The sequence below is a fragment of the Anolis sagrei genome, chromosome 5, assembly GCF_037176765.1.
Source record: "Anolis sagrei isolate rAnoSag1 chromosome 5, rAnoSag1.mat, whole genome shotgun sequence".
Taxonomy (NCBI): domain Eukaryota; kingdom Metazoa; phylum Chordata; class Lepidosauria; order Squamata; family Dactyloidae; genus Anolis; species Anolis sagrei.
Genome location: NC_090025.1, coordinates 105,644,438 through 105,656,523, shown reverse-complemented (window position 1 = coordinate 105,656,523; position 12,086 = coordinate 105,644,438). Strand labels below are relative to the sequence as shown.

Genomic DNA, 12,086 nt, shown 5'->3' with positions numbered 1-12,086 from the left:
TTTATCTCTTTTCCGTTCTCTTTTCTATGGATAAAATTCTAGGTAAGTATTCTCGTAACACCGTCAACACAAAGCACTGACACAGAATTGAACCTATAAAATTTGTTAGATGTAGAATTTGTTAGGTGTAGGACAAGGTATTATTTAGGGCTTCTATAGTTTGTGGTGGGATGGAGTCTTTCTGCACTACGTTTTTCCCAGACCTTCCTGTCTATCCTTAGCCCTCCTTGTGGAAGGTCAAACTCTTGGTTGATGATAGAACATTTATGTTGGAGACAGGATTTGAAGGTTGCCAAGAGGAGAGTAGGAATCTAACTTATGCTTCAATTTTATTTACATTACCATCCAGATCTTGAGTTAATTTTAGGGTGTTCAAGTCTGTTATGTTTTTGTTTTGAATTTCAGGGTGCTCCCAAATTCTGTTTTCAGGAAATTTCAGGGAGATTAGGAGGGGAGCCTTTCAGATTTGTAATTCTTCCCAAAAACAGAACTGTGGTAAGGCACTCAAAAACAGGATGAAAACAGAATGCATTCTGTGCCATTTCACACAGCCCTAGAATTTTCCCAAGATCCTAGCAAAAATGAACCCCAATTCTGCTACTGCCTTCTGTTGTTACTAGAGCTACCATTTTAGAGTATCAAACTACATTTCATAATGTATTGTTGAAGGCTTTCATGGCTGGAATCACTGGGTTGTTGTAGGTTTTTTTCGGGCTATATGGCCATGGTCTAGAGCAGGGGTCCTCAAACTTTTTAAGCAGAGGGCCAGGTCACAGTCCCTCAAACTGTTGGAGGGCCAGATTATAATTTGGAAAAAAAACAACGAATTCCTATGCACACTGCACATATCTTATTTGTAGTGAAAAAAACACTTTAAACAATGCAATGATTAAAATGAAGAACAATTTAAACAAATATAAACTCATTAGTGTTTCAATGGGAAGTGTGGGCCTGCTTTTGGCTGATGAGATAGTGTTGTTGTTGTGTACTTTCAAGTTGTTTCAGACTTAGGTTGACCCTGAGCAAGGGCCAGGTAAATGACCTTGGAGGGCTGTATCTGGCCCCCGGGCCTTAGTTTGAGGACCCCTGGTCTAGAGGCATTCTCTCCTGAAGTTTTGCCTGCATCTATGGCAAGCATCCTCAGAGGTAGTGAGGATCCATCTGAGGATCCCACCTCACTACCCCTGAGGATGCTTGCCATCGATGCAGGCGAAACGTCAGGAGAGAATGCCTCTAGACCATGGCCATATAGCCCGAAATAACTTACAACAATCCTACATTTCATAATGGTCGCTTGACCATAACTTTCCACATTCTATTTCCAAAAATGAATACTTTTGAGATATCCACAAGCAGAATGTTTGTGTGAATATGACCACCAACAGCCCTCATTCAAAAGCTTGTTTACCCTTGATACCCTTTGTTTGTGATACAGGAAGAGGATAGCATAAGCATTGTCAAATGATCCCCAAATGTAACATTAATCATTTTCTGAATATGGCTATCATGTTTGAATTGGATAGATCTTGTCACTTGTTGACTTAGGTGTGAAAGAATATATTTGTATATGCTACGATTTTTTACATGTGCAATTAGAAAGCTTAGTTAAACCAATTTTGTTGACTTTCAGGGGAAACAGAATTTGTAGATGATGCACCCAATGCGGCACCAACCTTCATTCAGTTCACCCACCACTCATTCGCCCAAATGGTAAGAGTACTGAAAAAGACGGCATCCAGGTGTTCCCATATTTCCAAGATGTACAGCATTGGTCGCAGCTTTGAAGGAAAAGATCTGTTTGCAATTGAATTTTCTACTAGACCCGGACACCATGAATTACGTGAGTATAGCCTTTTGGTGGAGATCAGAACTATGTGAAACCAAGGGTCAAAGCAGATGAAAGATGTCTTGCCGCCTGAGATGTCCTCATTGATGTGATTGGAAAAAAAATATTGTGAAATAATTCTTCTGGACCTTCCCAGTCTTCTGCCTTATGTTAGAATCTCACCTTATCTTATGACGATGCTGGCCCTGCTGCAACGATTGGTGTTCCTTGAGCCATGGTCAACTAAGCTCTTGAAAGAGAAGAGATGCTGGAAATTACACTATGCAACACCATTTTTGTTCCTGGACTATAAATGTCATTTTCTAATTGGTTCCATCATAAAAACATGGAAAAGGTTTATGAAACTGCAAAAACTTTGTTTTTGTAAGACATCCTGCAGCACAATTTGTGATAATTTTTCAATGAATATCTCATAGTCGCAATCAATTCAACATGGTTTGTGGCAGTTTCTGAAGCATAATAACAATTACTTTTAAAGTAAGTAATAATAATTAAACAGGAAGTAAGACTTTCAAGCCAGGAACGGATTTTCTTTTCAAATTTTGTTACATAGTGATAGAGTTTCCTGGGAAAAATGTATGATCAAAACAATAGAGGCATCGTCCATCACAATTGTTCTCTTGTCCCCGGGGCTACAAAGGACAAAGTACATTTTTGTAGTGATTCATATGAAGTCAGTTGATGAAAATAGAAGGGATTTGCTTCAACAACAGAGCACTTTCACTGAAAACAAACAAAAAGCAAATCATTCCCATTATACCATCCGTAAGTTAGCTAGATGGATGGGAATTGAGCAAGTCTGGGAATGTGTTAAATTTTCGCTGTCCCATCCATATTGCAGGATTTTTTTTTAAAATGGCCTCTGCATATTGAAATTGTGATTAAACTGTTTTCAAAAAGGTGGAAACTACAATTAATACATAAATTAATCTTGTGGAACTCTGGCTGATAACCAGAAAATTGTTCATATGAAGAAAAAATATTAAATGACAAGGCAAAAGATGTGTCTAACCCTTTTTCTGCTGAGGCAGTACCTAGTGATCTACTCACATTGCATGTTTTTGAACTTCTAGGTAGGCAGAAGCTAGGGCTGACTGTCAAGAGCTCACCCCGACTCGCAGCTTCAAAGTGCCGACGTTCCAGTCAGCAGCTTTCCTGCAGCTAGCAGTTTAGCCCACTGTGCTACCTTATAGGGTATTCATCCTAGAGCTTCTTCCTTCCCTTTGTTGACAAAAATAGGCTTCCAATTTTCATGAAAAACCCTTCCTCTTCAACCGATCATTGGTCTGCCAATGGCTCTTGGACATCTTCTTTGACCAGGGTAGCAGAAGCCACAATAAGAAAAGAAACCATATCACACTTAGCAGCCGCCACTTTCCTGTCTCTTGAAAGTGAGTGAAATAAAACCTATCTTGGCTCATATCTTCACAGTTAAGCCAGAATTCAAATATATTGGCAACATGCATGGAAATGAAGTCGTGGGAAAAGAATTGCTAATCTACCTTGCCCAGTATCTGTGTTCTGAATATCTCCGTGGGAACTCCAGAATACAAACACTGATCAACAATACTCGAATTCACCTTCTTCCTTCCATGAATCCAGATGGATACGAACTTGCAGCAGAAGAGGTAAGCACAAAGGAGGATCTAGGTTAGGGAAGATCTTTTTTTACTATAATATTGATGATGATAGGGATTATGGATGCTACAAGTAATAGGAGAACTTTAAAAAGGAACTTGTGATATGACATGGGGGGGGATCTGAAATGTAAAGGATAGATCAGTAACCTCACTAAGGACCTCCTCACACTATAGAATGAATCCACTTTAAATCCAGAATTCTGCAGAATTCTGAGGTTTGTAGTTTAGGGAGAATCCTTTAACAGCTTCACTAAACTACAAACCCAGGAGGCAGAAACTGGATTTAAAGTGGATTCATTCTCTAGTGGGATGAAGTAGATGGTGTGCCTGAGAGGACTGTAGAGCTCGATTGAACTCCCAGAATTATCTATGCTAGTTCCCTGCCAATGAATCTCTGTAAACAGATATCCATCCTCTGCTTTAAAACCTCTTTTGGTTTGGGCCCTATCTATAAGCAGCAGGAAACAAACAGGCTGCATATCTTTAGAGCCTGTCTTTTCTCTATTTTGGTTGTCACAAAAAGCTTCTTTAAAAAAGGAAATGTGATACAAATGTTGTGGATTTGTATTTGTTTTTTAGTTTTTCTTAAAATATTTCTCTTTGAATTGAATCCATTTATTGTACTAAAAATTAATGTGAATGTTCAGTTCTCCATAGTTACATGCAGAGGCGGCCCTAGGTAATTTTCAACGATAAGCAAACAGTATTTGCCCCCCCCCCCCCAACCAATCACTGATATATATATTCTGTTCATCGTGGGAGTTCTGTGTGCCATATTTGGTTCAATTCCATCATTAGTGGAGTTCAGAATGCTCTTTGATTGTAGGTGAACTATACATCCCAGTAACTACAACTCGCATATGTCAAGGTCTATTTTCCCCCAAGAGCGCCTCAAGAGTGCCCCTGGGCAAAATCAACTATACTGCAAATGCTTACTTTGCGTAATGGGTTGAGCCGCCCCTGGTTACATGTGGACTTCATGCCGTCCTACCATAAATATGTGTATGGATTCACCAGTGTTTATGTTTTTATCTTTCTGTTCAATGCTAATTAGGGAGCTGGCTACAATGGATGGGTCAATGGGAGGCAAACAGCTCAGAATCTCGATCTTAACAGGAATTTCCCAGATTTGACATCTGAAGTGTACAGATTGGCAAGGATCAGAGGGGCACGTACAGACCACTTGCCTATTCCACAGTCTTACTGGTGGGGTAAGGTATGGAACACCAACATTCATGAACCATATCCTGTTCTTTGCCCCAGAAAACCTGTTTTATAAAGCACACATTCCTTCAGCATGCTACGCAATTGTATTGTAATAGTGTCAGATTACGAAAGCCAAAATACAGGGTGGGGAATATCTACTATTTATGTGACTTAAAGTGGAGTGGTGTGTTGATGCTTTTAGGAGCATAGCCTCTCACTAGCTTGTGTCAGAACAACCTCAACTTTTAATCTTATGGGCTCATTTTAATACTTCATTAATATGTCCTAATGAGATAATATTTTGTGCCCACTAATGCACCGGAGTGCCCGGTGGCGCAGTGGGTTAAAGTGCTGAGCTGCTGAGCTTGTTGACCGAAAGGTTGCAGGTTTGATTCCGGGGAGCGACGTGAACTTCTGCTGTCAGCCCTAGCTTCTGTCAACCTAGCAGTTCAAAAACATGCAAATGTGAGTAGATCAATAAGTAATGCTCCGGTGGGAAGGTAACTGCGCTCCATGCAGTCATGCTGGCCACATGACCTTGGAGGTGTCTATGGACAATGCCAGCTCTTTGGCTTAGAAAAGGAGATGAGCTCCACATCCCAGAATCAGACATGACTTGACTTAATATCAGGGGACAACCTTTACATTTACCTAATGCAGTTGGTTTTTTAAATGTTCTCCAGGTAGCACCAGAGACAAGAGCTGTTATGAAGTGGATCACCTCCATCCCATTTGTATTATCTGCCAGTCTCCACGGGGGTGATTTGGTGGTTTCTTATCCCTATGATTACTCAGTACATCCACTGGAAGAAAAAATGTTCTCCCCTACCCCAGATGAGAAGGTAATACTATATTGCAAAACAACTTTAATAGTATCAAATATAATGAGTATGAATTTTTAAAATGTGTGACAAGTAAAACGAACCAGGATACAATAGCCCCACTGTATATGTCCAAATGGCTTGAGTACATTTTTGTTGTAGTGTAGAGTAAGGGACTGGATTGACCTTGAAGGAGCTGGGAGTGGTGTTGGCTGACAGGGAGCTCTGGCGTGGGCTGGTCCATGAGATCACAAAGAGTCGGAAACGACTGAACGAATGAACAACAAAAAAAGAGTAAGGGACATTATATTTAATGAGCGAAAGGTTGATTCTTGCTTGGTATTTAACCTAGAAGCTGTTTCAAGAAATTGAAATTATCATCCTCCAAAACAAGAAAAAATCAAATAAACCAAAAAACCAAACAAACACCACCACCAATGACAACAAGGACAACTCAAAGCAAGAGCTGTTCTGAACAAGATAAAAAGAGAGCAGAAGGGGGCAGTCATGCTTTATTTAAGCACATTAAGAGAAGCAATTTCAACTGCTGGAGAAGTCTGCTAGAAGAAGATATGTTATTTTCTTTTCTTGGGGAGATGGAGGGGGAAGCTCTTAAGACTTCCATATAGAATTTACTTCCAAGTATCTTATTTAGGAAGGATTAAACTTAGCTATTACTCTTTGTGCAGTTTTGAAATGCACAGCACATTACTCATGTTTCTCTTGTGTGCCTTATTGAAAGAAAAACGCTTCATCTTTATTTTTTTTAAATGCACTCTTTTCCTCCTTTAAATGTGCACAATGAATAACTGAGCATGTGGTGTGCCCAATATTCAAGACAGCAAGTAGATAAGACAGCTGCAAGATGGAGTCCTTCACCTATCAAGGAGAATCCATGTTTTGTGCAGATGAGCTTTTAAATTCCAGCAGTTTAGAGACTCCTGGACAGAAAAATATTAATACAAGATTTAGAAACGGAAACTATGTACAATGCAAGACCAAGTCGAAGTAGTGCAACTCTTGAATGTCATAGGGAATGGAACAATTTTTTATCTAGTTAACTTACCACTGATTGTTAAACTGGCACAGATCATGTAGTGGTATAAGATTTTCATATCACATTACTGGAGAATATGTATATACATATTCGCACCCCCCATTGATAGACACCATAAACCTTTTGGAGATCTGAGTCTGCAATTGTGCCACCTATGGAAGACAAAATATTTCAATGTGTCTTCATACCAGTGTTAAAGCATTCATATTTTCCTGTAGTTTATTTTTAGATGTTTTATGACTACATCGTGCTTCATCTATGATGAGGAATTGAAAAGGTCCTTGTATATACAAGACTTTTAAAATCTAATTTCTAGGAAATCTGTTCTGAATAATCCAAGGCTACGTGGCCCAAAATGATCACTTCCAATGTTAAATAGAAACCATGATTATTTTTAATGAAACTCAAAAGCCTATGGATTATAAAGGCATCTGTTTGCTAATATGTGGTTGACAATACAGTAATCAGTAGGAACCAGTACGGATTTATCAACAAATTCTGCCAAATTAACCTTTTATCAAGTAACTAATGTAGTAGATGGTGGGAATGCAGTTGATATTGTTTATCTGCATTTAAGCAAAGCATTTGATAACATCTTCCGTGCTATTTTAATCAGCAAGTTGATTAAATATGAAGTAGATGACAAAACCATCAGATGGATCCATAATTGGGTTGTTGTAGGTTTTTTGGGGGGCTATATGGACATGGTCTAGAGCAGTGGTTCTCAACCTGTGGGTCCCCAGGTGTTTTGGCCTACAACTCCCAGAAATCCCAGCCATTTTATCAGCTATTAGGATTTCTGGGAGTTGAAGGCCAAAACATCTGGGGACCCACAGGTGGAGAACCACTGGTCTAGAGGCATTCTCTCCTGACATTTCGCCTGCATCTATGGCAAGCATCCTCAGAGGTAGTGAGGTCACTACCTCACTACCTCTGAGGATGCTTGCCATAGATGCAGGCGAAATGTCAGGAGAGAATGCCTCTAGACCATGGCCATATAGCCCGAAAAACCTAAACAACCCAGTGATTCCGGCCATGAAAGCCTTCGACAATACATGGATCCATAATTGTTTGGAAAACCATGCTCAAAGACTTGTCATAAGGTTACTGTGCCGCAGATTAGATGGAGGGCTCAAGTGAAGTGCTGTTCTGAGACCATCATGTTTCAATATTTTTATCACAGACTTTGATGATGACTTAGAGCAGAGGTTTCAAATGCATTTTCATCAAGGGCCACATCAGCCTTATAGTTGCATTCAAAGGGCCTATGGATCAACTGATGGAGAATTGTAGATGCAGAGAGCCAACTATAATTTTTTTTTACATAGTAATTGATTCTTTTTAGTTTTTACCCAATTTGAGTCCCCAGATGTTGTAGAACAACAACTCCCACCACTTTTAATTATCTGCCAAGCAGACAGATAATGAGAATTGCAACACAAAAGCAGTCGTGGCTTTGAAATTGGGGAAAGGTTGAAGGACATTTTAACACCAGGCAATATATCCATAAGCCTTTTATCTAAATTCAAACCCCACTCTCCTGACTAAAAAGAATAAACTGCAGCCTTCCAGATGTTACTCTACAGGAATTGTAGTTCTGAATCTGGAGAGTCAGGAGCCATGGTGGCACATTGGGTTAAACCCTTGTGCTGGCTGAACTGCTGTCCTGAAGACCTTAAGGTTTGAATCCACGAGATGGGGTGAGCTTCCATCTGTCAGTCCCTACTTCCCATGTGGGGACATGAGAGAAGCCTCCTAATGGTAAGACATCCAGGCATCCAATTTTCTCATTCTAGAAGCGACTTGCAGTATATTCTCAAAAAAATCTGGAGAGTCACATAAAATGACATGGAGGGCCAGATTCAGCCCATGGGCCTTGATACATGTGGATTAGAGAGATTCCTTATCAAGTTTGAAGATGATACAAAACTAGGCAGGATATTTAACACATTGGAAAGAGAATTCAAAAGGATCTTGAAAAAAATAGAAAATTGAATTGAAACAAATAAAATGAAATTCAGAAGTGACAAATGCAAAATTCTACATTTAGGCCACAACACCAAATGAAAAGATATAAGATAATTGGTGTAGCAGCAGTACATATGAAATGAAAGTTTGAGATTACTATTGATCATAAAATGAATATGATCCAACAGTATAACGATGCAGTAAAGAAGGCAAATAATATTTTATGTGTGTGCCTTCAAAGTGTTTCTGACTTACAGTAACCCTAAGGTCACCTTATCATGGGGATTCTTGGTAAGATTTCTTCAGAGGAGTTTTAGTCTTTGACTTCCTCTAAGGTTGACAGAGTATGACTTGCCCAAAATTGCCCAGTGTTTTATGGTTAAGTGGGAATTTGAAACCTGGTCTCTCATTGTCCTAGTTGAACACTCAAACCACTATACTACACTACACTGCCCTTTAAATAGCAATGTAGCCTGAATTATGGTACAAGTTGAGAGAAATAATAACCCCACTATATTTTGCACTATTCAGGCCCATTTGAGTGGCTTATTTTTGGAAGAATATAGGCAAGTTGGAGTAAGTTCAGAGAACTGTAAATAAGGGTTTTATTTATTTATCGTGTCAGGGGCACACCAAACAGTTGCATTGCATTTTTTAACAAACAAACAAACAGACAGACAGACAGACAGACAGACAGATAGACAGACAAAACACAAAGTTTGCAAGCTTGGCAGTTGATTAAATGTCCTTTGACCAGTATGTCGCCACTTGGAGTGCCTCTGGTGTTGCTGCAAGAAGGTCCTCCATTGTGCATGTGGCAGGGCTCAGGTTGCATTGCAGCAGGTGGTCAGTGGTTTGCTCCTCTCCACACTCGCATGTCGTGGATTCCACTTTGTAGCCCCATTTCTTGAGGTTGGCTATGCATCTCGTGGTGCCAGAGCGCAGTCTGTTCAAGAGGTAAGGAACAAAACACACAAGGGCAGGTTGAACGAGGTGGATATGTTCATCCTGAAGAGAAGACTGAAGGATGGCATGGTTGCCTTCTTTAAATATCTAAAGGCCTGTCATGGTGAGGAGGATACACCTATCCCAGGAAGGACTTGGTGTAATAATTTTTTAGTTTAGGAAGGTAGATTCTGATAGAACATTAGAAGTAACATGTTGATGTTATGAATGGTTGAGTTCTGAAATAACTGGCTAGAGACAGGTGGTGGGGTCTCCTTCTCTGAATGTCTTCAAAAAGACATCCAAAAAGACAGGGTGTGGTGAATTTGGAGCCAGGATCTTTAAATAGAAATCTGAGCATGGGATGACTGCTGACGTTCACACAAAATGGGACTTTATCACTTAACCTGAATATCTTGCATCCTAAGCTTAAATTATGTTGGATTATACTATATTTGCTCAGCCTTTCTCTCTCTTTCTCTGTTTTTTTAACTAAATGAAATCTTTCTAGGCTCAAGTAGATTCTGAGGCACAGACTGAAATGAAGTCTTGATAGCCTTCTATCTGAGCTGTTTGGTCAGTTCTCAGACTTTCTCAGCATATTCATAAAATCTAATAAAATCTAATAAAATCTGGCTACCAGTATTAAAAAACTCTAAAATTAGAAGAGCAGAACAACAGAGAGGAAACAAACATGGACATCTAATCACCTCTCAACAAAGGATTCCCCCAGGCATTGCCAAGCCATCAAATGCTAAATGTGCCATCGCGCTTGGCTGTTAGTCTTAATGAAGGAGGGATGGACATGGCACCTTTTCCCCAAGGGATTGCTTCTAGCCCTCCTATAGGAAACTGGCACTCCCAAAAACCCAAAACACTGTAAATAGCTCAAGATAAGTTTTATTTATCACAAAGCCATTTCTTCAAAGCAATGAGCTGGAAAACTTTAGAGGGGTGAAGGAAAACATACGTTACAGTCTCAATCAGTCCTGGGACCAAGGGGTTTGAAGCTGAGAAGCCTCACCAAGTTTCCTCTTTCCTCAATGGCTGTGAATGCCGGAGCAAACCATAACCCCCAGTTCAGATGGCCTATGATTTGAAGACTCAGGATCTTCCTCTGGTGCCAAAAGAACCGGCTTGAAGGTGCTTGGGATCTCCTCAATGTTATCCAGGATGATCTGTACATAAAGCATGAGTCCCAAGGGTAAAAAACCTCAGAACTGGTGCTAAGGGGTAACTTAAATCAGGGTCCTTTAGAATGAAGTCTTTTACTCACGTCCATGTGGTATGAACTCTGATGGCAGAATGAAAAGAAAAAAGGAAGCTCTCCCCTCCTGCAGGAAGAGGTGGAGCCAAACAGTACTGATTGACAGCTACAAGCAAGCAATCTATACAACTATACATAAGCAGAGTAAAAAGGGGCAGGATTAAGCATGATACAACAGTTTAAATCTTACAACTAACAGTTCTATACATAGGTGGCGCCACTCGCGCCATCACACTAAATAAGGTGGTCAGTTGAAACATTCACACCTAGCTCCAACAGACAAGAGTCCTTGCCCCACCCTGGTCATTCCACATATATATAAACCCATTTTCCTACTTCCAACAGACCTCACTACCTCTGGGAATGCTTGCCACAGATGCAGGTGAAACGTCAGGAGAAAATGCCTCTAGAACATGGCCATATAGCCCGGAAAAACCTACAACAACCCAGTGATTCCGGCCTTGAAAGCCTTCGACAATAAATCTAATATTGTTATGCCTACTGCTATTTCATAAATTGTCCAGCATCCTCAATACCTACTATGGTTTAATGCCTGCCACTGGCCATATGCAAAGGGTACTGTGTCCTTCTTTGCAAAAGAACTGGAAGAAAGAAAAGGAAGAAAAATGTGCCCATCACTTACACAATCCCTATTGAAAGGTTCTGGGTGGAGTGTGAATCAGAACTTCAACATATACTCAGGAAGAAGTGTAATACATAGTAATACATTACTAAATGCCTTGCAGCCTGTTTTATCACATGTCCCTGTCACTTTGTGGCCAGGAACTCTGTTCTGAACATTCAGGCCCAACAGAGTGAAATGCAGCATGCAAGTGTTGGCTTTCCCTGTCTTGATGCTCCAGCCTGCTTCGCCCTCCGCCAGAGGCTTCTTCCAAGCGGTGGTCCCTCTGCTGACTGCTCAGTCACAAGTAGTCCAGGCGTTGCTGTCTTCCCCTCTTAATTCTGATGGTACATGTGTGCCTTTGTGGCTTTATAGCATTTGCTGGTTTCTCTGCTGCAGAAGAACACTTTATACCAGAATATTTTAGCTAGGCACATGCACAGCTGAGTGCTTTTCTGGATGGTTGATCAACTGTTGTTAGCAGAATATCTGCAGTCTAGTACTACTGACATTAAACAAGGGCTGATATAAGCACTTTTATTTTGTTCTAAGAGAAATGATTTGCCCTGGAATAGACATGCATTGCTTCATCTTGCAAGCTCCTACAATGAGCCTCAAAGCATTTATCACTTTTGGGAGGAGAGCAAGGGAAGCCACTAGCAGAAGCTTCATCAATTACCATGTATGGTTCAGACACACAAATATGAACTCTAA

At 40.2% G+C, this 12,086-nt stretch overlaps 1 protein-coding gene across 1 annotated transcript in view; it reads left to right on the top strand.

The window, feature by feature from the left end:
- Positions 1–12,086, top strand: part of CPZ (carboxypeptidase Z) — a 53,315-nt gene that overhangs the window by 24,361 nt on the left and 16,868 nt on the right. The window contains exons 4-7 of the mRNA XM_060778006.2: positions 1,631–1,840; positions 3,278–3,474; positions 4,541–4,702; positions 5,376–5,534. Coding sequence (XP_060633989.2) covers positions 1,631–1,840; positions 3,278–3,474; positions 4,541–4,702; positions 5,376–5,534 — 728 coding nt within the window. The remainder of the gene's footprint in view (positions 1–1,630; positions 1,841–3,277; positions 3,475–4,540; positions 4,703–5,375; positions 5,535–12,086) is intronic.